This window comes from Xenopus laevis, chromosome 9_10L (assembly GCF_017654675.1).
Source record: "Xenopus laevis strain J_2021 chromosome 9_10L, Xenopus_laevis_v10.1, whole genome shotgun sequence".
In the NCBI taxonomy this organism is placed as follows: Eukaryota; Metazoa; Chordata; class Amphibia; order Anura; family Pipidae; genus Xenopus; species Xenopus laevis.
Window position 1 is genome coordinate 107,668,561 of NC_054387.1, and position 27,719 is coordinate 107,696,279.

The following is a 27,719-nucleotide window of genomic DNA, read 5'->3' on the forward strand; positions in this document are numbered from 1 at the left end:
TTTTTGAATGGTGGTCACCGACCCCATCTAAAAACAAATGCTCTGTAAGGCTACAGATTTATAGTTATTTCTACTATTTGCTTCTAATCAGACTGCTGAAATTGCAAACTGGAGAGTAGCTAAATAACGTAAAAACCACAAATAATAAAGAATGAAAACCAATTGCAAATAGGGTCAGAATATCCCTCTCTAATTCATACTAAAAGTTAACTCAAAGGTGCACAACTCCTTTAAGAATCTCAGAAAAAAGCCGCTCCTAAACGACTGAGCTAAATTAAATAGCTGCTCTTGATAGTCTAATTTGCAATTTATCATATTCAGATATAAGGCTTGATTCAGTCACTGATTCATCATCATAAATGTGCCTCATGAATCAGCTGCCCACAAAGCAGTAATGGAGGTCTGCGTTCTGGCTGCTGTGTCTGAATGGATTCACCTCATTGGGAAAGTCTTGATGAACGCAACTCATAGGCCAAATAGCCTGATTTACATATTCAGTTGTACAACTGGACATTAGGATGGGCAACTTGCAACAATGCACAGGGCTTTCTTTTTCCCAAGAACATTCGTATTACTTTAATAATAGTTAATGTATTGTTTGCCTTCTCTGTCTCTTTATCTTTCTTTGTACCTTGGTGGCACAGTACCTTTAAGTGGTTATGCAGGTTGTCATTAAGTGAGTTCTTTTTTGAGGCACATAAAAAAAAAAGTAAGGCTTAAAGGGGTTTTTCACCTTTAAAATACTTCGACTTCGATGATTTACTAACGGGCACAGGCGTCACTTCACTAGCAAAGGAGATAGACGCTTGCGGTGATTCGCACTCTAGCGGCAGGCGAATTTTCACTCTGGCGAATGGATGTTACTCCGCAAATTCACTAAGATGCGGATTTTACTGAATGTTTTGCCAGACTTGAGCAGGTGAAGTGCATTGGAGTACATAGATCTTCCTCGATCTTTAGTTACTTACATCATATTTTTTAGTGGAAAAAGCTTCTAAGTCCAAAAAACTCTGGCGTCTTTTCCTTTTTTCAGAGTGATAGCCTGCAAAAGTCCTTAAATAGTTTTTTGGGTAACCAGGTTCCCCCATACATTTTCTAACATATGGAACATTAACTATACAGTGGGATCATGTGTAGGGCATTATTAACTCTATTGTCTTTATTAAGGTAACGCTAGTGAAAATTCACCAGCGTTCGGCGCCCAGGACGCAACTTCGCATTTTAGTAAATTAGTGTTGTGTGAGCGAATTTTCGCCTGGCGAAGTGTTGCGATGACTGCAAAGCCGTCACTGGTGAATTTTCGTTGCTTAGTAAATTTACCCCTTAGTATGATGTAGAGTAATATTCTGAGACTATTTGATGCTTGTTTTTATTTTTTATTATTTGTGGTTTTTAAGTTATTTAGCTTTTTATTCAGCAGCTCCCCAGTTTGCACTTTCAGCAATCTGGTTGCTAGGGCCCAAATTACCCTAGCAACCAGTGTCGGACTGGGACACCAGGGGCCCACCCAAAAACATTAGACCAGGGGCCCACCAAAAAACTTTAGACCAGGGTACTATTATTCTTCCTCTCCTCACTCAACCTCTATTCTCTATACATACTATAATCTATACATACTATAATCTATTATTTCATCTATTCTCATAGAAAAAGGGAAAGGCCATGAAATAGGCCAAGTGTATAGCAGCATGAGGGCCCACTGATACCTGAGCCCACCGGGAGTTTTTCTGGTATCCCTGTGGGCCAGCCAGACTCTGCTAGCAACCATGCATTGATTTGAATAAGAGACTGGAATATGAATAGGAGAGGTATGAATAGAAAGATGAGTAATTAAAAAGTAGCAATTAAAAAGTAGCAATAACAATACATTTGTAGCCTTATAGAGTATTTGTTTTGTATATGATGTCAGTGACCCCCATTTGAAAGCTGGAAATATTCTGATAAAGAAGGCAAATAATTAAAAAAACCTATAAAAAATAAATATTGAAGACCAATTTAAAAGTTGCTTATAATTGACCATTCTATAACATACTAAAAGTTAAAGGTGAACAACCTGGGTTCTTTTCTCCAACCGAGCAAGCATATCATTTCCCTCGACAAACAGCAGTGTTTCTTTATTTCTTCCACATATAAAAAAAATTACATTCATTATGATCGGCACAAGCAGAAGACATATTTGTTCCTATGTTCACAAGCTTTCACATTTTGCTTTGTTCTCAGTGTTAATTAGCAAGCCAACAACTATGGCAACATTTGTATAAAGGCCAATTCTATATAAAGGTATGATACAGCGTGCAGTAAGGGAATAGCCACCAACTCTGGAGCCATAGCATTAGAGAAAGAATCCCCACCATTTTTTACCCATGAGTTACATTCAAATGTAGGAGAAGCCAACTCAATGAGCAACTCAAGCATGAAACATGTTCCTGGTGATGCCAAATAAGGGCTGTGATTGGCTATTTGGTAGCCCCTATGTGAACTGGCAGCCTACAGGAGTCTCTGTTCATGGAGCGAAAACTATGGTTGGCACCTCACCCCTTTAAAACCAAACACATGTGGAATACACAGCATGGCTAATGTACATGCATGATGCAGATTGAACTGATTTATGTCCAGCCATGCATCATGCATCTAAATGAATTGCTAATTAGCCATGCAGGCTGTAGATTCCATATGTATTCAGTTTTAAAGGGATGAGGTGGCAACCCTACTCTAAGCCAAGAATTTAGAAATAAGAACCTGTTTTAAGGCCACTGGGAGCAATATTCAAGGGAATGGTAAGCAACATGTTGCTCAGGAGCCACTGGTTGGAGATCACTGCATTAGAGGATCATGGTGGCCCTTCTGTAATTTCACAGTGACCTGTTTCTGAGTCCTTGTTTAGAGGAACTCCTGGCTTTAATCAAAATAAAACATTTGTATTTACAAGGGACAGGGGTATGGACCCTGAATACCTTTAGATGGTTCTAGGTCTCTGCTCAGGCTACACTAATTTCTGAGATAGAGCAGCAATTGCATTGGGTGGGACTAGTTGCAAGGAGTAACTGCCCAGCTTACACTATGTTTAAGACAGACAGCACTAGTTGCATTGCATGGGGCTGTCATGGCTGTGTTATGTCTAAGATTCAGAGGAAAGAATAAAGAATCATACCCTGCATCGTGTAGCTAGACTATGCAACCTACAGCCTCCAAGTGATGTTAAACTACAATTACCAGCATCTACAAACAGATGAAAAGTAGGAGCTGTAGATGAATAACAGCTAGGGAGCTGCAAGTTTAATTTTAAATAAAACAGACCCATGTGCGGTGTTTTATCAGAAAAGGCTTCTTCTGTTACTAAAATAATGGAAGTTGCGCCTAAGCAACTGGTGGGTATCAGCATTCTCATTCATTGAAGTCAGAACTCATTCACCCAGGATAGTGCAAACAGAATAGCTAAAGGATGTATCTAACCAGAGCCCTACATGCTTTCTGGGCCATTTATCCACTCAGCTCTCCCTGCCTTTTTCTCATATGCAATCAGGTAATTCGATAATGACAAGCTGAAACTTGTATCTCCGTGAGCTCAATAGAACTATTATGCTTCCTTTAGTCTACGACGGCAATTTAGTAAATGCTGTGGTTTCACCCTCACTCGCAGTAAACTGAAAGAGGCAGAGTGGGATCATTTTCCCAGATCATTTCATTCAATTTATGTTTTTCAGAAGGGCACGCTGGAGTGGTATGAAAAAACGTATGCCTCCCTGAGACCAGAAGAAAAGGTATGTTTGCTGTCTTTCCATTAGCATGGCATTCAGACACAACTTATTATATACCCTACAATTACCCAGGTTCTTTACTGTTATGCTCATTGTAATATGATATAATACAGATAACTACAAAGAGCTTTACTTTTGTGTTTGTACAGTACATGGGATAAAATTAGACACTCATTGGCATAGACATCGTTGATTATAACCTGCTTAAAGCAATATTAACCATCATTAATGGCCTTAAATCCAGGGTTTTCAGTTGTGAGAGTCGGCTATTTGGTCAAGCTTCCTCCTTAACAAAGGTTATAGATACATAGAAATACAGTTGATATATATTGTTTGCTGATGTACTTCCATAACTCTCCATGGATATGGACATGTCAGCCTATGTCTTCCCATAGCAACATGCAGTGTTTGTTTTATAGAATACAGTGGAACAGCTGAGATGCCTAGCGAGACTGGCGGATGCTGTCCATGAAGATATAGAGAAGAGCCAAAATGTATACAACAGATTATTTGTGAGGTAGGTCCTAAACCTGTGCCTAGGTTAACAAACATGTGTTAGGTGCCACGTGAATAACTGGGTTCCACTCCATTTCCAAAGACACAATGTAAACAAGGGGGTCCATGGAGAAAATGCAGCAGACCAGCATAGGGAAGCTTGGCTGTCTTACCTTGTTTTGCTGTCAGATAGCAGAAATGTTCTCAGACCAACCACGGTGACAATAATTCATAATGATGTGAAGCAGAATGCTGCTGCCTTGTTAATTTCTGATTAACAGCAAGAACGGTGGTGTTTCTGCATCTGTAATTCATTTAAAAAGACACAGTGGCCGTCATGCTTGCATGGGCATGGGACCCCTTCTTCCCCAGTAAGAAACCAAGTACTCAGCCAGGCCCACACCCCACAGATTTTTATTGCCGATGTGATGAAGAAGAATATAAATGTTTTGGGTTCTTACAGCGAATAGAAAGATCAGAATTAATAAGAATAATAAGTAGAGTAATTTGTAATTAGGCACATAAGCATTCAAAGCTCACCCTAAGTGGCATTCAGGCTAGGCCCCCAACCCTATAATAAAACTCAACGACATATTAAAAAAAATCTCATTTATCCTTGCATCTTAATTGAGAGTTATTTCATTCTCCAAGCAAAGATCAGCCGGTGTCACAAGTAATATATTGCATGCTGCTGCTTTGTTTTTTTAGCAGCCAGAGCTCAGTCCCTAGTGAAAATATACTGTACGGGGTGTTCTCTTAATGAGCCTGTTGATGAGACTGATCACTAACAAATATAAAGGAATGAGCTTTCTTTTAAAGAAAATATTGAAGGGTCGATAAAAAGTGAAATTGAGGTTATAATCTGGACACCTTCCGTTACCTCTGTCTGGGATCTCGCTACTTATCTGTGCTCAGCTAGGTTTCCTTATTTCCCATCGTCTACAAACCAGACTGGAGACAGGGGTGTTACTATAGAGGAAGCAGACCCTGTGGCTGCAGGGGGGCCCAGGAGGTATAGGGGCCCCATAAGGCCATAATTCATGTACAATTTCAATAAAACTTGGTAAAATAGGTCAACCTCTAGACATTTTCGGGGCCTGAAAAATAATTTGCAATGGGGCCCAGTAATATCTAAATATGCCACTGAGTGAAGAATAAACGTTTCCTGATACAGGCAGCTGGATGTATGTGAGCTCTTGTGTACAGCTGAAACAGTTTCACATACAAGGAAAATATAAATTAGGGTAGAAGCCCTAATTTAGGAGTCAAATTAGTATGGTTTTCATTCACTCTCCCCACAGTAAAGAGACACAGTATTAGCAAAATCAGTTAAATTTTCTTTTGTGTTTGTACAGTACATATGATATAATTAAACCTTGACATCTTTTATTATACCCTGCTGTAAAACAATATTAAACTTAATTTATTGCAGTGGCGTAACTACCGGGGGAGCAGGGGGTGTGATTGGGCCAGGGCCCGCACCCCCTCAGGGCCCCCCCGGCAGCTCACGCGCCACGATTCCCGGGCGGTTCCAGGTGTACGGAGGGGGGCGGGGGGCCTGGCAGCGCGTCCCGCGCCAGGGCCCGCCCCCCTCTAGTTACGTCCCTGATTAATTGCCCTTAATGCCATGGTTTTCAAGCTTGAGATTCTGAGATTTCTTCCTTAACAAAGGTTATAGATATATAGAAATGAGGTTGATATTGGTTGTTATATTGTTTGTTGATGTACTGTATATTTAAGAAGTCCCCATGGATATGGAGATACGGCGACACTGCTAAGGAATTAGCAGCCAAGGGAAATGAGGGAGACTGATAATATGTTTATACAGGTATTACAAAGTAATTTATCTCAATTTGGGCCAGTTTTTGTTCAGGACTACAACAAAAATGTAAAACCACCAAACTAAATGAAAAATTGCTCAGGATGCTCTTCTAAGCACTCTTGCAATCTACATTTATTATTTCTTTATAGATTTGAAGAGAAAATATGACTTTTCTCAAGTATGTTGAAACCGACTGTCAGGCCGGTTGGAAGAACTGACCAGCAGATGCCTCCTTTGTTTCAAGTTCATTGCATTCGGAGTGTTAAAATGTTGAATAACTTGCAATCTATAAAATGATTCATGTAATTTGCACCAGTGCTTTAAACAGCTCTCTAAGCATTCTTTCATTTAATTTTCTTGGGGGTTTACATTTCCATTGAAAAAGAAAAAGCAAATGAAATGCATGGCAGGGTGTGCTAAAAATAAGGCATATCTGTTTTTCTTCTTAGTATTGTGAAGGTGGATTTCTTCAGTATCACATACCGGCAGCTTGAGAAACTGGTAAGATTTTTATTACGTTTTCAGCTTGAGTAATGGAAATCAATGCAATCAGCGTTTTCTCCACGTGTGCCAGTGATGACTCCCTTTTAGCTATTCCTAAATATTCCTTTAATTATAATATACAGGTATGGGATCCGTTATGCAGAAAACCATTATTCAGAAAGCTCTGAATTACAGAAAGGCTGTCTCCCATAGACTTCATAATAATCAAATAATCCAAATTTTTAAAAATGATTTATTTTTTCTCTAATAATAAAACAGTAGCTTGTACTTGATCCCAACTAAGATATAATTAATCCTTATTGGAAGTAAAACCAGTCTATTGGTTACATGATTTTCTAATAGACTTAAGGTATAAAGATCCAAATTACAGAAAGATCCTTTATACGGATAACCCCAGGTCCAGTGCGTTCTTTATAACAGGTCCCATACCTGTACTGATATAATGTGATTTCTAGTGTGTGTGTGTGTGTATATATATATATATATATATATATGATCTAGAATCACAGTGCTACATAAAGTGCACTCATGCACTACATTCCCTAAATGTGAAATGAAGACAACGTTTGGGGGGGCATTTGTTGGCAACAGGTGGCTGATGAAGTGAGCGCTGCAATGGGAGCTCTGAAAGGAACAGAACCCGAAAGCCCCGAGATAACCCACGCCATTGGGGAGGCCTTGTTTGAACTCTACATTACTCTCAGCGAGCTGAGGAAGTTTAGAGATTACCTGCCATTAAAGTAAGTGAGTTTTTGAATTCAAAATTATCTTAGTACCATATCAAGCAACATCCAGTACTTGACCTGTTGCAGAACTGCAGCTCCCAGTACCCCCTAGTACTTGCTGCATTCTGGCAAGATCTTGCATTCTAACTGTTGTCTGTCCTTGTTCACAGGTATTCGGCAACAATTGTGTGTGTTTAACTATGTCCAGTAACATAGTAACATAGTAAGTAAGGTTTAAAAAAGACACATGTCCATCGAGTTCAACCTTTTTTTTTTTTTTTTATTAACTATCTATCTGCCAGTTGATCCAGAGGAAGGCAAAAAACCCATCTGAAGCCTCTCCAATTTGCCTTAGAGGGGGAAAAATTCCTTCCTGACTCCAAAATGGCAATGGGACTAGTCCCTGGATCAACTTGGACTATGAGCTATTTCCCATAACCCTGTATTCCCTCACTTGCTAAAAAGCTATCCAACCCCTTCTTAAAGCTATCTAATGTATCAGCCTGTACAACTGATTCAGGGAGAGAATTCCACATCTTCACAGCTCTCACTGTAACAAACCCCTTCCGAATATTTAGGCGGAACCTCTTTTCTTCTAATCGGAATGGGTGACCTTGTGTCAGCTGGAAAGACCTACTGGTAAATAAAGCATTAGAGAGATTATTATATGATCCCCTTATATATTTATACATAGTCATCATATCACCCCTTAAGCGCCTCTTCTCCAGTGTGAACATCCCCAATTTGGCCAGTCTTTCCTCATAGCTAAGATTTTCAATACCTTTTACCAGCTTAGTTGCCCTTCTCTGTACCCTCTCTAATACAATAATGTCCTGTTTGAGTGATGGAGACCAAAACTGTACGGCATATTCTAGATGGGGCCTTACAAGTGCTCTATACAGTGGAAGAATGACCCCCTCCTCCCTTGACTCTATGCCCCTTTTAATACAGCTCAAGACCTTATTTTCCCTTGATGCTGCTGACTGGCATTGCTTGCTACAGCCAAGTTTATCATCTACGAGGACTCCAAGGTCCTTTTCCATAATGGATTTGCCTAGTGCAGTCCCATTAAGGGTATAATTGGCTTGGATATTTTTACATCCCAGGTGCATGACTTTACATTTATTAACATTGATTCTCATTTGCCACTTAGCTGCCCAGATTGCCAGTTTGTCAAGATCATGTTGCAAGGATGCCACATCCTGGATGGAATTAATTGGGCTGGATAATTTTGTGTCATCTGCAAACACTGATACATTACTTACAACACCCTCCCCTAAGTCATTAATGAACAAGTTAAATAAAAGTGGACCCAATACTGAGCCCTGGGGGACCCCACTAAGACCCTTACTCCAAGTAGAGAATGTCCCATTAACAACCACCCTCTGTACCCGATCCTGTAGCCAGTTTCCTATCCACGTGCAAACGACTTCATTAAGCCCAACAGACCTTAGTTTAGAAAGCAGTCGTTTGTGGGGCACAGTATCAAACGCTTTGGCAAAATCCAAATAGATCACATCTACTGCCCCCCCACTGTCCAGAATCTTACTTACGACATCATAAAATGCAATCAAATTCGTCTGACATGACCTATCCTTCATAAAGCCATGCTGATTGTTGCTCATAATGCCATTCATTAGGACAAAATTTTGAATGTGATCCCTTAACAAGCCGTCAAATAATTTGCCCACCACAGATGTCAAGCTTACTGGCCTATAACTGCCAGGCTGAGATCGTAATCCCTTTTTAAATATTGGAATAACATCAGCTTTTCTCCAATCCATAGGCACCATACCAGATGACAGTGAATCTGAGAAAATCAGAAATAAGGGCTGATCTAAAACTGAACTAAGCTCTCTTAGAACCCGGGGGTGTATGCCATCAGGCCCTGGAGCCTTGTTTACATTAATTTGTATTAAAGCTTTTTGAATCATATCCTGAGTCAGCCACTGACTAGATTGAGCTGAGCCGTGCAGTTATTAAGTGAGCCTGTGAACCCAGACTCCTCTATTGTATACACTGAAGAAAAGAACTGATTTAACACATTAGCCTTATCTGTATCTGTTACAACCATACTGGTACCATTATTTAATGGAGCAACACTCTCAACCTGCATCTTTTTACTATTAATATATTTAAAAAACTTTTTAGGCTTAGTTTTCACCTCCACCGCAATTAACTCTTCACTTCTTTTCTTAGCCTTCCAGATTGCTGATTTACAACATTTATTACAGTGTTTATATTCATTAAATGCAGCTTCTGTCCCTAAAGATTTGTAGTTTTCAAATGCCTTTCTCTTCTTTCCCATTAACTTTTTTACTTCCGTATTAAGCCACACAGGATGATTCTTAGAGCTTCTACGTTTAGTCCTTAAGGGAATAAATTGAGAACAGTAATGATTTAATATCATTTTAAAGGACAAGCATTTCTGTTCTGTGTTTTTAGCTGAAAACCTAATGCCCCAATCAATGCTCTGTAGGGCAGCCCTCAAGGCACTAAAATTAGCTTTTCCAAAATTCATGGTTTTTGTTGCCCCAGTATATTTTTGTTTTTTGCACCAGACATTAAAAGATATAACATTATGGTCACTATTACCCAGGGGTTCAATGACTTGCACATTTGCTATAAGTTCTGGGTCATTTGAGATCACTAAATCAAGAATAGCATTTTTTCTGGTAGGCTCCTCAACAACCTGCGCTAAAAAATTGTCGTGCAATAAGTTTATAAACTTGTTCCCATTAACTGATCTAGCAGTACCGTTGCTCCAGTCAATATCTGGGTAATTAAAATCCCCCATTATCATTACTTTACCTAAACTAGCAGCCTTTTCTATTTGCATTAGGAGCTTTGTCTCTTCCTCCTCACTTACATTAGGGGGTCTATAGCATACGCCTACAATTAATTTGCTGGATTCTTTACAATTGGTGAAGAACTCCACCCATACAACTTCTGCCCCCTCATTTTCTAACAAAACCTCCTCCTTTATATGAGCTTTTAAATCCTGCCTAACATACAGACATACCCCTCCTCCTTTTCTATTGCCTCTGTCCCTCCGAAACAAAGTATAGCCACTGATATTTACTGCCCAGTCATGTGACTCATTCAGCCATGTTTCAGCCACACCAATAACATCATATTTTCCTTCCAACACTAGCAGCTCCAGCTCTCCCATTTTACCAGTCAGACTATGTTACTATGTTACTATGTTACTATGTATTTCCTGTCTGCCGGGTAACTGCCCTGTTAGAGGCTTATCACATAACCTTATGAAAAAACAGTTAAGTACCTAAGATATTATGAAGGACTTTTTAGGGGAAGAATATAAAGAAGAAGCAGGGCCAACTGGTACTCAAATGGATCCATAGGACCAGAGAAAATTATTTAAAATATATGTTTTTATTTATACAAAGTTAAGAATGTATATTTGAATCTCCATCCACCTTACGCGTTTCGTACCCACATAGGCACTTAATCATAGGCACCTTGTTTCTCCAAACTATTTCTAGGGTGAAGAAACTGAAGAAAATGAAATTTATACATTTAGAGAAAGTCATGCACATAACATTAGAAATACCAGAAATATCATTAGAAATGGCATCATGCAAATATGAAACTAAATATTATTATTATGTTTAACTGTACTGTATTTCTACTCACAATATGTAAAGTCGACAATACCAAGGTAAAAGTAGGGGCATATCCAGGGCCATATTTATCGATCACACCCGAAGGTCTGTACTTAAGGTGGCAGCTTTTGGCAGAGGCGACCCTTGGGTGAATAAATGTGTTTAGTTAATTGAAAAATGTGTTTAAAGGGATACTGTCACGGGAAAACGTTTTTTTCAAAACGCATCAGTTAATAGTGCTGCTCCAGCAGAATTCTGCACTGAAATCCAATTCTCAAAAGAGCAAACAGATTTTTTTTATATTCAATTTTAAAATTTGTCATGGGGCTAGACATATTGTCAGTTTCCCAGCTGCCCCAGTCATGTGACTGCACTTTAGTATGAGGATGGAACTACTTTCTGGCAGGCTGTTATTTATCCTACTTAATGTAACTGAAGGAGTCTCAGTGGGACTTGGCTTTTACTATTGAGTGTTGTTTTTAGATCAACCAGGGAGCTATGTTAGGGAATTTTATTAAAAGTAAAAACATTACAGAAAATTATATAAAAAAATTAGAAACAGACAAGCATCACATTATTAACCAACATTCATTTAATGAAAGTAAGTTCCTTTATTATTAAATCCTGTTTTGTTTCTGCCTGGCACTGCCACTTTCCTCACCCCTCCTTTTCATTTGGAATTTTGGGGTACTCTCATCACCCTCCAGGTCAATCTCAATATCCTCCTCTAGGGATTCACATTCCCCCTCTTGACTCAAAACCTCCTCCCCACTCTATTTTCCCTCTTTCCTCTTTCTGTTCCTTTTTCCCAAGGCCCCAGCCTTCCTCTTCTCTCTCTTTTCTTCCTCCCTCAGCCTCTCTTCCTCATCCTCAACCAGATCTCCCCAGCTCTTACCTGCAGAACAAACCTATTGCTACCACTTTTTTTGGGGAGATGTCTTTCTTTTTAATGGAGGCTTTTTTCCCAACACTCTCCACTTCTCCTCTATTCTTGGCTGACTGGCCTTCTGCTCACCCTTCTCCTTGGGTAACTTCTCTGCTGCCCTACCCACCACCTTACTGCATGGGGCACTGGATTCCAGCTGCACAAACTCCCTCTCTGATCCCACCACTTCAGATGTTGGGGCACCCTCCTGCACAATCTCCAATATTATACAACAGTCATACCCCATCATACAGAACATGTATGCCTAAAGTAGACTTCATTATCATGTCAACTACCTGTTGCTTGACCGTTCAAAGATTTTGTAAGGCACCAGCCAGGCTCCTCTGCAGAAGATGATATTATCAGACTTTTTCAATGTCACATTTTGCAGAAGCCTCTGTGTGAAAAAGTTGACATGAGACTTTAAATTCTCAGTTGGTTTCAAATCCATATTTCAGTCAGGGGAGCTGTCAGCTCTGCCGGTTGAATTGAGCCGAATGTTGCATCTGTTCCATGTGACACCACTGTGCCAAGACATCATTCTGTTGGATGCAACCAGTCTCCTTTTCTCTAAATGTCATGCCAAAATGAAATGTTGCAAACCACAGTTGTTTATGCATCACCGTCCACTGGAAAGCACATGCATGAAACTGATTCAAAAATATTACAGCAGAAAGGGCATTAATTAATGAGTCTCAATGAAGCATCGTTAGATCATTATTTGTAACCCATTAGCACTGATTTGCTCATTTACTTCGAGACAGAAGAGTTTTGTGCACCCAATGTACTTCTGTCATTTTTCCAGTAGCAAAGTATTTAATTAGGCTATCCCCATTAACATTCCTTAGTGTTTTAGATAACGATCCACTAATGAAAATTACCACCATGCCTCTATGACATATTATTATTATTATTACACATGCCACTAACCTGGGAATATTCTGTAAAATGGCTGTTTCTTTAAGAAACTGTAAATAAACAAAATATTGTTCCGCAACCAATAATTATGATTCTTGCAGACTTGGTATGGGGCCATTAAATGATTCCATGTGGATTCCACTATGGAGACATAATCCCAGAGGGCTCCTTTTACCACTCGGTTGGTACAGTAGCTCAATGAATAAGGAACGTTACTTATTGCCATTAAGGTTATATCAAGTTATGCAATAAGAACTGTGTGTTGCTATTCTCATGCTTATAACTTTCCTCCCAGAGACAACAAATCCCTGGCTCTGTCAGGATTCCACGAACTGTTTAAAGTCTCAATTCATACTTGGCTAATAACTATACATGAAAAAACATGTGAAAGGATTCAGAGAGCGGCGGACATGGATAAGGTATTGATGATATAATTATTATTTATGAATACAGACATATTCTGATTTTCTATTGACAGTGTTCACATACAGTATACCATAGTACAAGGGTGCCACTTACATTCTGTTTCATTTTACACCTGGGTCACTTAAGAACAGACTTCCTTTAATATCTATCATCCATCTTTTTTTGTGTATCTATTTATCCATTACGTTTTGCTTTTTTGTCTGTCTTTATTTTGGCATTGTGATTTTACTGCCACCTAGCTGTTAAAATGTTTTATCATTGATGCTGTATCCCTTGCTATACGTTCCATTGAATGGATATTGGAATTGGCTTTCTGTGACTACGCAGATTCCACTGGACATGAGTGTGTCATTTTCTCATGTACTGGCCCGAGTATTTCTTATAATATATACTATAGGTAAGAACTGAGCTCTAAATGTATCAGGAACAACAGAAAAATCCTGTCTCTAAGGCCAATTATTATGTACCATGATGATTCTTCCCACACTCAGAAAACATTCAAGCGAGTTAATTGACTCAAAATAAAATTGACCATAGTGTGTGTTAATGTGATAGTAACCCTAGATTGTAAGATCCTCTGGGGCAGGGACTAATGTCAATTTAGTATAATCCCAGTAAAGCAATGCATCAATGTGTCTGCTCTATATAAATGTAGAGGGGTAATGGTTTTTCTCCATCTTATTTTAATCATAAGGGTTTATCCAGCCAAGGACTGGGCTTTGTTAAAAATTGGGATGGGGAATTGTTTCAAGGTTAAGGTGTCCCTTGGGAGTTCTGTAGTTGGCCAGGGGTGTCGGGTTTATCTAGTCTTTAAAAAAAGGGATGCCATCATGTGCCTGGTCTCTTTGGACCCCATTTGATGGAGGGGGTGGTTGATGCTGGAGAGCCTGAGATAGAAGTTGGCCCCAGTAGGAGAAAGTTCTGTAACAGCTCACTCTAAGAGTGAAAGATAGGATCAGGGTAGTTAGTAGAGCAGCCAGAAGCTTCAACAAGGAGACCCGGAAGCTTAGTACCCTGCAGTGTCACCTGCCAGCATAGGGACTTAAACAGGATCTGTCAATCACACATTGAATGTTATATAATAAAAGCCTTTGCATATTAAAAATGAAACCCCAAATCTTTTCTTTTCTTTATTAAAACACCCATACCTGTTATAAAGGCATTTAAACATCTGAACTGTCAGTTATGCATTGCCTACACCTTCCTCTGTGCCTGAAGCACTTTCCATACAGCACTTCACTGCTCTCCTCACATCCCTCCTCATGGTCTATAAATGTGTCGCTTGTGATTGGCCTGGGCATTAGGTCTCCCATTCTGGTACATACACAATATTTTGGGATAATATAAAACTTGCCTTAATAACAGTGTCCAGCAAAATTTAAATGATTTATTTTCAATTTAAGTATTTTTTTTAAAAGTTCTTTAAACTACCCCAGAACTCTTCTGACTACTAATTTTTTTATCTAATACGGGTGGTAGTTTATGGCAAAGTGAAAACAACAGTGATTACTAATAACAACAGTGTGCCTATATGGAGGCAGCATGCTAGTCTTTAGATTTTAGAAGGTAATTTAAGGCATTATGTAGCAGCGAAAATCTTTCCTGATTAGGTAAATGGTTTTAGTGTTTGTTCATATACATCCTGCAGCTTGTGCAATTTACTTACATCATTAGTGCACAGCAAATCTCAATTTTGATCTTGTTTTCACAGCTTGAATATGTAGACTCTCTTTCCAAGCACAGCAGTTCTGCAGTCGATGTCACAATCTGCTTCTCACAAATCAAAGAATTCTGGGCACAGCTTGCATGGCCCGACTCCGCAGAGGCTTTTGTGTTTTTAACTCAACTTTCTGATGTAAGCAAAAAGAAAAAAATGATTTGCCATCACAAGAAGTTTCCATGTTAAAAGGACAAGTAAAAAAGTTTGCATGTTAAAAGGACAATAAACCTTAAAACCCTTGCTATATGCTTTAGAAATGCATATATTTGGAGTTATCAACTAGTAAACGTGTAAACTATAGGATCCCTTATCCGGAAACCCGATATCCAGAGAGCTCCGAATTACAGAATGGCTGTCTCCCATAGACTCCATTTTATCCAAATAATCCAAATTTTTAAAAATGATTTCCTTTTTCTCTGTAATAATAAAACAGTAGCTTGTACTTGATCCCACCTAAGATATAATTAATCCTTATTGGAAGCAAGGCCAGCCTATTGGGTTTATTTAATGTTTAAATTAATTTTTAGTAGACTTAAGGCATGAAGATCCAAATTACAGAAAGATCCGTTATCCGGAAAATCCCAGGTCCCGAGCATTCTGGATAACAGGTCCCATACCTGTATTTGCTATCTATAAGGGTTCTAATTAACATAAATCATACATATCAAAATAAACACATAAAAGTTCCTGTTCATCAAGATGATAGTGATCAATTGCAGATCAACATGGCAAGTATGTTATAAAGGTTAAGGTTTTACTTACTATATAACAGTGGTTGTCAGCCATTTTTGGTTCAAGGCCCCATTGGAGGATCAATTTTTGTTTCGGACTCCTCTCTCCACTCGTGGTCAAGTTTTAAATATAGAAAACCTTTGGTGCGTCAGTCAATCAGGTATAGGCCTAAACATATATAGGACATCAAATACGTTCCCCAAATCACCCCAAATCTCACCCTAACTGACCTTCTAGTTGGGTTTCAGGGAAATCTAGGAGAGCAAATTGGCATTCTTCCTAAATATTGCAATAATTTACATTCAGGCTGTTGCATCACTGCTATGGGCTCCCCAGGTGGTCCAGCCCCACACTTTGGGAAGCAAACAGATTAACACTGCCTTCTGATTTATTCTTAGGATATATGTAAAGCAGCAATATATTATTCAGAAGCAATTAGGCGCAAGGTGGACAAAAGTCACCAGTCAACAGTGGGACAAGCCCTTATTACTGAGCAGGTAAATACAATCACTGAACTCATTTACTAAGGGGGATGGTTTATTTTTGTATCCTTTATAATATAAAATTGTAACGTTTTATGTGCTATGATGGTCAGAGGATTTTTTTTTGGACATAAAACGCCCCATGAATTCCAAAAATTTGCTGGTCCCCCTTAGTTCGTAACAGGGTTACAGACACATACAAATGTGGCACAGCTGATCAGTATTCATGTCAAATCTGGCACAGACTGCATCCCTCTATACACTGCTTTAGAGGACAGCTCCACAGTTTGTAAACCTCTGATCTGGTGTTCAGGGTGGTTTGGTTCTGAGTCACACATTGATAACAGATCAGTACCAACGTCTGATGTCATTTAATACCAAAGTTAGGAGTTTTTAGTGTAATTTGCACTAGTATTTAATTTGAACAGGCTGCTTGAATAACTTATCATTTTAAACAAATGTGTTGCATCAGCTCTGCATAGTTCTCAACAATATCGAGCACATCCGCAAGTTCATGGGCAACATTCTGAGGGACCTCGATTGGAAGCCTCTTGAGATAGCGGTGGAGCCTTCCTCTGGGACAGATGGAAAACCCCAGGTGCAGAAAGCGATGAACACTCAGCTTCAAAACATTGATATTGACATGCAAAGGGAAGCCAAAAACATGATTTCGCACCTTACAGAAAAGGTATGCAAATAATATATTGGTTCATTCTTCAGACATTCTGGTTTGTCTGAGAATTTCAAGCAGCTTAATCTTTTACCCCTCTTCAATTCTTGTAAATGCTGCTTCATAGGTTAATTGAGTTGGAGTTGTGTCTCATGGGTTATGACCATTTAATAAAATTTGTAAATTGTCGTTATAAAATATATAGGATCTACAAGTCTTGCAATACGTATTCCCTGTAAACATCCATAATAATCCCAAAAAATTTAAGAGGGTTTCTACCCTCTGGCACTTCCTCTAGTGCCATATGTTTTGAGAAGCATCAACTTAGGAAACAAAAAAAGCAGATGTTGTCTTACTTTAAATTGTTTTGTCTGTGCAGATGATCGGTGATATAAAGAAATATATACAGCACATAAGCCTATCACCAGACTCCATTCAGAATGATGAGGTGAGTCCTCTTAACTTCCATCATTTTTATATTTTTATTAAAGGGGTTGTTCACCTTTAAATGCACTGTTATAGGATGGCTAATTCTAAGCAACTTTTCATTTGGCCTTAATGATCATATTCCTCTTACCAGCTTTCAAATGGGGATCACTGACCCCATCTTAAAAAAACAATGCTCTGTAAGGCTACACATGTATTATTATTACTATTTTTCCAGTATCTTATTCAAATCAAATCACAGTTGCTTGGGTAATTTGGACGCTAGCAACTAGATTGCTGAAATTGCAAACTAGGGAGCTGCTGAAAAAAACTAAACTCAAAAACCACAACCACAGTCATATGAAAAAGTTTGGGAAGCCCTCTCAGCCTGCCTAATAATTTACTCCACTTTCAACAAAAAAAATAACAGTGGTATGTCTTTCATTTCCCAGGAACATCTGAGTACTGGGGTGTTTTCTGAACAAAGGTTTTTAGTGAAGCTGTATTCAGTTGTATGAAATTAAATCAAATGTGAAAAAATGACTGTGCAAAAATTTGGGTACCCTTGTATATTTTCTCATTTGAACGCATGTAACTGCTCAATACAGATTACTGGTAACACCAAATTGGTTGGATTAGCTCGTTAAGCCTTGAACTTCATAGGCAGGTGTGTCCAATCATGAGAAAGGGTATTTAAGGTGGCCAATTGCAAGTTGTGCTTCTGTTTGACTCTCCGCTGAAGAGTGACAGCATGGGATCCTCAAAGCAACGCTCAAAAGATCGCTCAGATTGTTCAGTATCATGGTTTAGGGGAAGGCTACAAAAAGCTATCTCGGAGGATTAAACTGTCAGTTTCAACTGTAAGGAATGTAATCAGGAAATGGAAGGCTACATGTACAGTTGCTGTAAAATCCAGGTCTGGAGGAGGTTTGTGAGAATGGTTACAGACAACCCAAAGATCACCCCCAAAGACCTGCAAGAACATCTTGCTGCAGATTGTGTATCTGTACATCGTTCTACAATTCAGTGCAATTTGCACAAAGAACATCTGTATGGCAGGGTGATGAGAAAGAAGTCCTTTCTGCACTCACGCCACAAACAGAGTCGCTTGTTGTATGCAAAAGCTCATTTAGACAAGCCACAGTCATTTTGGAACAAAGTGCTTTGGACTGATGAGACAAAAATTTAGTTATTTGGTCATATCAAAAAGCTCTTTGCATGGCAGAAGAAGAACACCGCATTCCAAGAGAAACACCTGCTACATCCTCAAATTTGGTGGAGGTTCCATCATGCTGTGGGGCTGTGTGTCTAGTTCAGGGGCTGGGGCCCTTGTTAAAGTCGAGGGTCGGATGAATTCAGCCCAACATCAACAAATTCTTCAGGATAATGTTCAAGCATCAGTCGCAAAGTTGAAGTTACGCAGGGGTTGGATTTTCCAACAAGACAATGACCCTAAACACACTTGGAAATCTACAAAGTCATTTATGCAGAGGGAGACGTACAATATTCTGGAATGGCAATCAAAGTCCCCCGACTTGAATATCATCGAAAATCTATGGGATGATTTGAAGCAGGCTGTCCATGCTCGGCAGCCATCAAATTTAACTGAACTGGAGAGATTTTGTATGGACGAATGATCAAAAATATCACCATCCAGAATCCAGACACTCATCAAAGGCTATAGGAGGTGTCTAGAGGCTTTTACATTGGCAAAAGGAGGCTCAACTAAGTATTGATATAATATCTCTGTTGGGGTGCACCTGTCTAATTTTGTTATGATACATATAGGATATTTTCTGTTAATCCAATAAACGTTATGTCACTGCTGAAATACGTTCCATAAGGCACGTTATATATTAAAAGGAAGTTGCTACTTTGAAAGCTCAGCCAATGATAAACAAAACTCCAAATGATTAAATTAATAATAATTAAGAGGGGTTCCCAAACTTCTTCACATGACTGTAATAAAACATGAAAACCAATAGCAAATTGTCTCAGAATATCACTCTCTACATCATCCTGAAAGTTCATTTAAAGGTAAACAACCCATTTAATGAGCTAGCTAGTCACACTTTAAAACTACATGCATTGTGAGGGTGGGTCATACTTACACAGTGTTATCTGTTGTGATGTTGTCCTTGTGATGCCAGTGGAACAATGGCGCATCAAGGTGACTTACAGTATGATATTAATTTAAAGTTTGTAGTACTTTGTGGCATGACATCTGCGATGATAATAACAGATGACATCAATAATTACTCTTTAAAATAATATATTCACATGTTATTAATAGCTTTTGTATATTAGAGCAGAATACAAAGTGCTGAAAACATGCTTTGTCTTGTGGGAAGTAGCCTGAGCTCATTGAAGCATTAGGGCAGGGACAGATGCGGAGATTCGAGGAGATTTAGTTGCCCGGCAACAAACCGCCTCTTCTTCGGGCGACTAACTCTCTCCCCGAAATCGCCAGCAGGATGGCACTCGGAGTGCTTCATTTTCTGAACTTGTCCGAAGTTTCTTCGTGAGGCAATTTCGGAAATCAAAGTGCTCCAAGTGCCATCCCACCAGCGATTTAGATTGTAGCTGAAGAAGTGATTCTCCCCGAATCTCCATGTGTGTCCCTGCCCTTTGACTAATATACAGCCTAATATAAAGGGTTCTAGGGCTGCTGACCACATGCAATGGGGATACGTGATTATTTTTAAATATTTGTCTCATTCGGTATTTACTAAGCATGCGGGGGGTTGTAGCTAGGTCCGGATAGATACAACTTGAAGAATAGCGTGCGTGTAGGTGCAATAAAATGTCACCCTTATTGTGCTATCTGTCAGCAAGCCTAATATTGTAGTGTATTTTTAGAGCGCCATCAGTGTGATTGCCATCATGTTTATGAAGCACTCAACAAATATGAGCATAATTACAATGATAATCATAATCAGTTAGGCCTTTTACGGCTCACACGTTCAAACATTGATAATTTATCTGTCATTTAAATCACTGACATATGGCTTGTGATCTGTTCCAGGCGGTGTCTCCACTAATGAAATATCTCGACGACAAATTAATTATACTGAACGAAACCTTGGTGAAAGAAAACCTACACAGGTGGGACATACAGGGATTATATGTGGCTTATCACTTGGCTCGTTAATCAAATTGCTGCATTTGCCATGGGTTGGCATTGTGAGTATAGGAAAATCCCAGAACTTTATTCCCATGTTGGAGTCGATGTTTGAATGGAAATCTATGAGCTTCGTCCAGTTGCTGTAAAGACAAAAATTATTTAACTTGCAAAGTATAGTGGGTATATAAGCATCCATACAACTGTCCCATTGCACTCCCTATATCTATTACAGATATAAGAGAATTCTTGAATGGGGATCCTAGCTACAAGCAATAGACCTGCCATTCTTGTGCAAGTTTGACTTGCTGTCATCTATTTAAATCAAACATCAGAAGAGCAGCCGTAGTGCAGTTTGGATTTACGGTGCTTTAAAAAAAATATATGTTTAAAGGAGAACTAAAGCCAATTATAAACCATGGTGCCTTTGTATTATTATTAACATGTATTTTTAGAGCACCAAGATATTGTGCAGCGCTGGTTCAGGAAAATCTTTCCAACCTCAGCAACCTGGCCCCAAAGAAAGGCACAGAGGTGTGGAACAGGGTTTGTTTGTTCAAATATTGTCTACTCCCTGGTGCTGATGCAAAATGTAGACTTGATGCCATTTGGCTTCTACCATGCATGCCCCTGGTTGGTAAACAGTGCTAGAGATCCAGGGTCCAGATGTAAAGTGGCTGGACATGGTGGAGACCAAGGGGCAGATTTATCAAGGGTCGAATTGAAAATTTGAAATTCACATTTTTTATGGTCAAAACTGTCAAATTTGACTAGGGAGTTATTCGATTTGAGTTTTTTTAAAAAAAAAATTGAATTCAATTTTCAAGATTTCTCATACTCTGGTGCTTTTAGAACTGGAATTAGACTATTTGTCACCTAAAACCTGCCAAATTGCTGTTTAAAGGGCATGTAAAGTCTAAAATAGAATAAGGCTAGAAATGCTGTATTTTGTATACTAACTATAAACATGAACTTACTGCACCACAAGCCTAATCAAACAAATAATGCATGCTTTCAAAGTTTGCTACAGGGGGGTCACCATCTTGTAACTTTGTTAAACATCTTTGCAAGACTAAGACTGTGCACATGCTCAGTGTGGTCTGGGCTGCTTAGGGATCGTCATAAACAAAGCTGCTTGAGTTCTGCACATGGCTGGGAAGTAAGGCAGGGGCTCCCCCTGCTGTTCATAAGTATGATTGTTTCCCTGCTCAGCAGTTAGGGACCGTCTGACAATTCCTATCCACAGCAGTAAATGAAGGGAGAATTTCACTGCATACAGTCCGTTTATAAAAACGGTACACATTTTTTAATTAAAGTATATCGGAGATAGGTTTCTTTTTCATTAAAGAAAGTAAAAATGTGATTTTATTTTTTGCATTTACATGCCCTTTAAGTCAATGGGAGACGTCCAGGGATCAATTGGGAGTTGTTTGTAGCCTTCCTGACAGGCTTGGAGGCACATTTATCAAAGGTCCAATTTCAAATTCATGTGACTTTTCAAAAACGCCCCTAAACTCCCATAAATTTGATATTCGACCAATCGAGATTTATTTAAAAAAAAAAAAAAAAAATTTAAATTTGGATGAACTAAATTGACCCAAAAACTCGAGCTTGATTTGAATTTAAAATTGAACCGAGTTTTTTAAATTCAAATCGAATTCGAGTTTTCAGGTCGATTTAGTTAATCCAAATTTGAAAAATTTGATTTTTTTTTTTCTTTCTTTTTAATAAATTTCGATTGGTCGAATATAGAATTTATGGGAGTTTAGGGCGTTTTTAAAAACTCACATGAATTTGAAATTGGACCTTTGATAAATGTGCCTCCAAGCCTGTCAGGAAGGCTACAAACAACTCCAAATTGATCCCTGGACGTCTCCCATTGACTTAAAGGGCATGTAAAGGCAAAAAATAAAATCCCATTTTTACTTTCTTTAATGAAAAAGAAACCTATCTCTGATATAAAATGTGGTCATTCTCATGAACCTGTTGGGGTGTGTGGCCTGTCTAGGGGGTCTACAATTGGCTTTTCTTCTCATTCTGGCTGTATGGAAACATTTGAAATGAATAATTGTGACTTCCACATAGATTTTATTTTAGGAGTCATAATTAGGGACGTATTGGTCCTATTTAGGGGTGTGGTGTGATACCTCAGGGGTGAGAATAATAATAGTCCATGTGGTAGCTTTGCACATTATACCAATTGGCCCTGCACAAAATATTGCACTGGGACCCATAGGCCATCATTTACTCCACTGGCCAAATATATCCCATATTAAGCTCATATAAATCATTTTAATGTAAATCAGTTGTGTTGGATCTGCAGAGGGAAAAGAAATCTCCCTTTTATTTGCGCTCTAAATCCTGTGACTACAGATCAGTCTCTCAGTTCCCATATTTGAGCTGGTGCCCAGGCACATTGCCAATAAACTGTGACTGTGTGTCTGTTCATACACTCTACAGAGGTGTTATAATGTTAATCTCCCTCAGGGTCCTCGATGCACTTTGGTGGCTTCTGCTGAAATTCATTATCGACGCTGTGGAATCCAACAGGGGCGTCTCAGTGGAATTCTATGGAAGGTTTTATTATACACTGGAGGTAAGGCATCACTCTATGAGCTGTTTTTGTTATACAATATAAACATAATACGGTATTGGACCTATTATCCAGAATGCTCGGGACCTGGAGTTTTTCCGACAGCGGATCTTTCTGTAATTTAGCTCTTCATAAGCCTACTTGAAAATCATTGAAACATTAAATAAACCCAATAGGCTGGTTTTGCTTCCAATAAGGATTAATTATATCTTAGTTGGGATCAAATACAAGCTACTGTTTTATTATTACAGAGAAAAAGGAAATAGTTTTTAAAAATTTGGATTACTTGGATAAAATAGAGTCTATGGGAAATGGCCTTTCCGTAATTCGGAGCATTCTAGATAATGGGTTTCTGGATAACGGATCCTGTAGTATATAACATAATGATTTCAGCATGATGGCTTGTGAAATTCTTCACGTAAATAAAAATGACAAACAGAAGTAATTGTTCACTCTAACAGTAATTAAACAAGGATATACAACGAGTGTATTAACTATCATGTGACTGTACAGTACCATGGCACAGAATCGGCCCATTTCACTAACCCCCTAGCAACCAATTGGTTTTAAGGTGTGAATTTTGTATCAACATTAAAATAATGAAACCTAAGGTGACTGGCTGGTTGGGTTCCTAGACTGGGGAGATTTGCCAATTGCTAAAGGACAATCAGCCTGTTAAAATGACTTGCAAGGTGTTATTTAGAAATATACAGTAGATGGTCACTGAGCCGTGTTCTCATATTTATAGTCAGGCCCTCTCCTATTCATATTCCACTGTCTTATTTAAGTCAATAAGTGGTTGTTAGGGTAATTTGGACGCTAGCAACCAGATTGCTGAAATTGCAAACTGAAGAGCTGCTGAATAAAAAGCTAAATTAAAACCCACAAATAATAACATCATACTAAAAGTTAATGTAAAATTGAACAACCCCTATAATGCACAGGCTCTTGTAGGCTATAACCTAGGGGCCCAGTGTGATCAGAAGCCCAGCTGGCTTTTTTCAATTATTATTTCTATTTTATTTTCTTTTAATATTCATTTTTATTTGCACTTGCGCACCTGCTAGGAGAAAAAATCAGGCAAGCCACCACATACAGATCCAGTGATGTCACCGACCCATTGTTGAGAACTTGGGTACATGTTTGCCTGAATCTGCACCCATCCAGACCCTAGAAGGGGGGGCTGTGGATGTAGCCTATGCCCCCCCATCTAATTATTCCACTACTGACTGCACTATGGCAGCAAGACCCTGGGTGCAAGTGCAGTAGGGGTCACTACAATGCACCATGCAGTGTGAAAAGCAGGAATTAGACATTTTTTGAACATTTCAAATACAGTGTATATCTTTTTGGTAGCACTATGTAATATTTAATCCAAGAACGGCAATCGAGGGGAGGCACAAAGACGTCCACCCACACGTCCCATAACTTGCACGTCATTCAAATGCACAAATTAGCAGCAAGTTATCTCATTAACTAGTTTTTGTTTTAATATGCGGAATAAAGGGCACATTTATTGGATGAAAGCATTAATGTCACTTCATGTTGCTGAAGTCATGGATGTGTTTATTTACCCATTATGATAGCAACAATTCCATGTTCACAATAAACTCATTTCACTATGCCTCATTATTCCAAATGTCTCAGCGGGAGTTTGCTGATAATACATTGGGCCTGCAGGGAGCACCGCCATTAGTTATTAGCCTGCTCTCCCCATAATCTCCTCCTTTACATGTCTGGTTCCAACATTGCTAAGTAAGGACAGAAACTACAACCCAGAGATTTCCCATCAGCACGGCAGCTTCTTTCTAATTGTTGCCACTGTATAACCCTTCCTTTGAGCCAGGAGCAGCCAGACAGAGAAAACATCCTAATTAGCATGTTTACAGGAATACAAGGACAGAAAGTGTTGCTTTGAGCATTAGGATGATGGAGAAAAGCTGCTTGAAGGCCAATGTGATGGCTTCTATAACGGCTACAATATTGGAATAAGTGATGCCTGCTGCTGACAATATCCCTTTGCTTGGCTGGAGGTGCTGGGAGAGTTGAGATGCATTCTCCAACTCAGAGAGTACAGGTATAGAACGTGTTATCCAGAATGAGACGTGGGGGTTTCCACATAAAGGGGTCTTTCCATAATTTGGATTTTTTTTATATTTAATTTGTTTAATTGAATATATTTCTTAAAACTTAACATTAGTGAATAATAATAAAGTTAGACTAATAATTCTGCTGGACTAATAATTCTGAAATATATACACATAGATTTAAATTATGAGAAAACCAGGCATATTGTTCTGTAGTAATGCTTGAAATGCAATTTGCTGGGAGTCCAGTGTGGCCTGAATTGGCTAAATTGAATTCTGTGAGTATTTGAGAGGATCTCCATACTTTAAATGTCATTAGAGCCATAAGAATTCTTTTGCTTCCAATAAGGATTAATTATACCTTAGTTGAGATCAAGTACAATCTACTGTTTTAGAAATATGCTTTAACATTTTGAATTATTAGATTAGAATAGAGTCTATAGGAGATGACCTTCCCATTATTCTGAGCTTTCTGGATAACAGGTTTCCAGATAACAGATCCTATACTGGTATAACTTAGACCAACAGAATCTGGACATCCTTGAGCCACTCTCCCAACTATGAGATGATTCAATTGGTGCCAAATTATATAAAGGCAATGTAGTCTTATCTTGCTCCAAACAACCCCTGACAGTTACATTTGCTGTAGAAATGACCAGTGTTTCACTGGGGCAAACCATTCCTTGCTCACCACACATTCTCTCTCCCTTTATATGTGTCATTTTTACACTGAGAAGTGCTCAATAAATGAATATATCTAGAGAATTCCCATTTTCCCCCAAGTGCAAACACATAAAGCTAATTGTGATATTATTCATACGTGCTTGCGTTGCACTCTGGGTATTAAACTTTATGTTTAATCCTGACAGTTTTATCCTTAATTAGAAGCATATAATATAGTGGCACGGAATAATAAATACGTGAGCCCTGGGAGCTACTGAATTGCACTGATTCCAATTATATCGTAAGCTAAGGATAAAATGTGACAGCGCTGTTTAATTTGGCTTTATCTCAAGCTGGTTAAGTTCTGTGAATATAAGGAAGGGAGCGTTTAGTGGGCTTGGGTGGAGTAAATTGAGGAGCATCCATACATTATAGGGCTCATTTACAATCGGCAAGTGCAGAACGTGTGCATTGTGCCACAAATGTAATTTTGACGCCGGAAATTACAACATCCCAACAATGAACATTTTCTTTGTGATTGCTTCTAATTTGCACTGAAGAGCATGCATTTTAATGCTGTATTGTGGGTAAATAATATGACGCACCCACAACTAAACTCTGCACACTGCACCTTGGAGAGTAAGGTCTGCATTTATTTCTGTTTTTTCCCCTGAGGAAGGCCCCTTTTTACAGGGTGGAAACATATTGGGTTTATTTTTGTAATATGAAATATAGATTTTTTTTCTGATTTTAACCATGGAGTTCCATTGATTTATGTTACCCTCCTTCATTGAGCACCCTACTTCTATTCATGGTGTGCCATTGTAACACCTTGGAACTCAGTAACATCTGGGGGCTGGCTGGATGCAACAGCAGGGGGTGTCCCTGTTGCCAGTTCATGATAATAGCAGTGTAAAACTGGGTGCATGGCGGCATGTACATTATTCTATTACAGAGAACAGCGCCTGTATTTGACACACCAAAAAAGAATGATGGCAAATGTGCAGGGCCTTATATAACCCAGGCCCAGTTCTACTGATTATTAGTAAATTGCCCACCGTTGTTTGTGAAATCCACACCCCGCTGCTCTTGTTTTGTATTTTTTTTCGTTTTTAAAAAAATTGTGTGTATAAAATTGGTAGAGCACCTCCCTAGCAAAATATTGTTTGACACCATTAATGATGTAAAAGAGACTCCATGGTATAAGATTCCTTCATGCATAAAACATAAGCACAGAAGAATTCCCTCTGTATTAAAACTAAAGCTTCTGTCTTCCCTCTGTCACATGTATTTGTATGACAAGTAAAATGATAGTACTTTGCCTAACGCTGTATTTATCTGTGCAGGCTCTAGTGGACTTTTTCCATGCAGAGGGACAGGGCCTGGCGCTGGAATCCCTGAGAAATGGAGATTATAGGGTAACCGCCTTTGTATATTCTGATTGTTTCAGTTGTTTATGTTCATCTGTATACGGTTTAGGCTTCATGTGCAGCTAAATATAATAGGATCAGATGTACAGAGAGACCACCAATTAAACTTCTATCCCAATCTGCAAAATGCAATAAGGGCTCTTACACACGGGTGGTTTTTCCTGTGCTCCCCTGCATTGTGCTTTCTTCCATTCAGCCGCAGGGGAGCGCAGGAGTAGACGCACTCAATTATTGTGAAGGGGGCTGTACTCACACAGACGCATGTATGTGCCGAGCGCAGGTGAAATGCAACATGCTCCTTCCCAACTGCGTTTGGCGCTTACATGCGTCTGTGTGAGTACAGCCCCCTTCACAATAATTGAGTGCCTCTACTCCTGCGGCTGAACGAAAGAAAGCACAACGCAAGGGAGTGCAGGAAAAACCGCTTGTGTATTCGTACCCTGAGCCCATGTTCACTCTGTATACCGTGCAGATGCCATTTGAGTCATTGCAACCAATTAGCAATTACAAATAGCAATTAGTTCTGATCAACCAGCTGAAGTAGAATGAATGAAGGCAAACTTCTGATTGTTGCTACTTTGAACTACATTCAACAT

The 27,719-nt window shown here is 39.0% G+C and overlaps 1 protein-coding gene across 1 annotated transcript in view; it reads left to right on the forward strand.

Annotated features, from left to right (window-relative positions):
• Nucleotides 1–27,719, forward strand: part of baiap3.L (BAI1-associated protein 3 L homeolog) — a 186,195-nt gene that overhangs the window by 154,888 nt on the left and 3,588 nt on the right. Inside the window, exons 18-29 of the mRNA XM_041576487.1 lie at nt 3,705–3,761; nt 4,178–4,275; nt 6,525–6,576; nt 7,171–7,319; nt 13,069–13,192; nt 14,911–15,054; nt 16,050–16,148; nt 16,606–16,821; nt 17,183–17,251; nt 20,255–20,334; nt 22,838–22,946; nt 27,040–27,111. Coding sequence (XP_041432421.1) covers nt 3,705–3,761; nt 4,178–4,275; nt 6,525–6,576; nt 7,171–7,319; nt 13,069–13,192; nt 14,911–15,054; nt 16,050–16,148; nt 16,606–16,821; nt 17,183–17,251; nt 20,255–20,334; nt 22,838–22,946; nt 27,040–27,111 — 1,269 coding nt within the window. The remainder of the gene's footprint in view (nt 1–3,704; nt 3,762–4,177; nt 4,276–6,524; nt 6,577–7,170; nt 7,320–13,068; nt 13,193–14,910; nt 15,055–16,049; nt 16,149–16,605; nt 16,822–17,182; nt 17,252–20,254; nt 20,335–22,837; nt 22,947–27,039; nt 27,112–27,719) is intronic.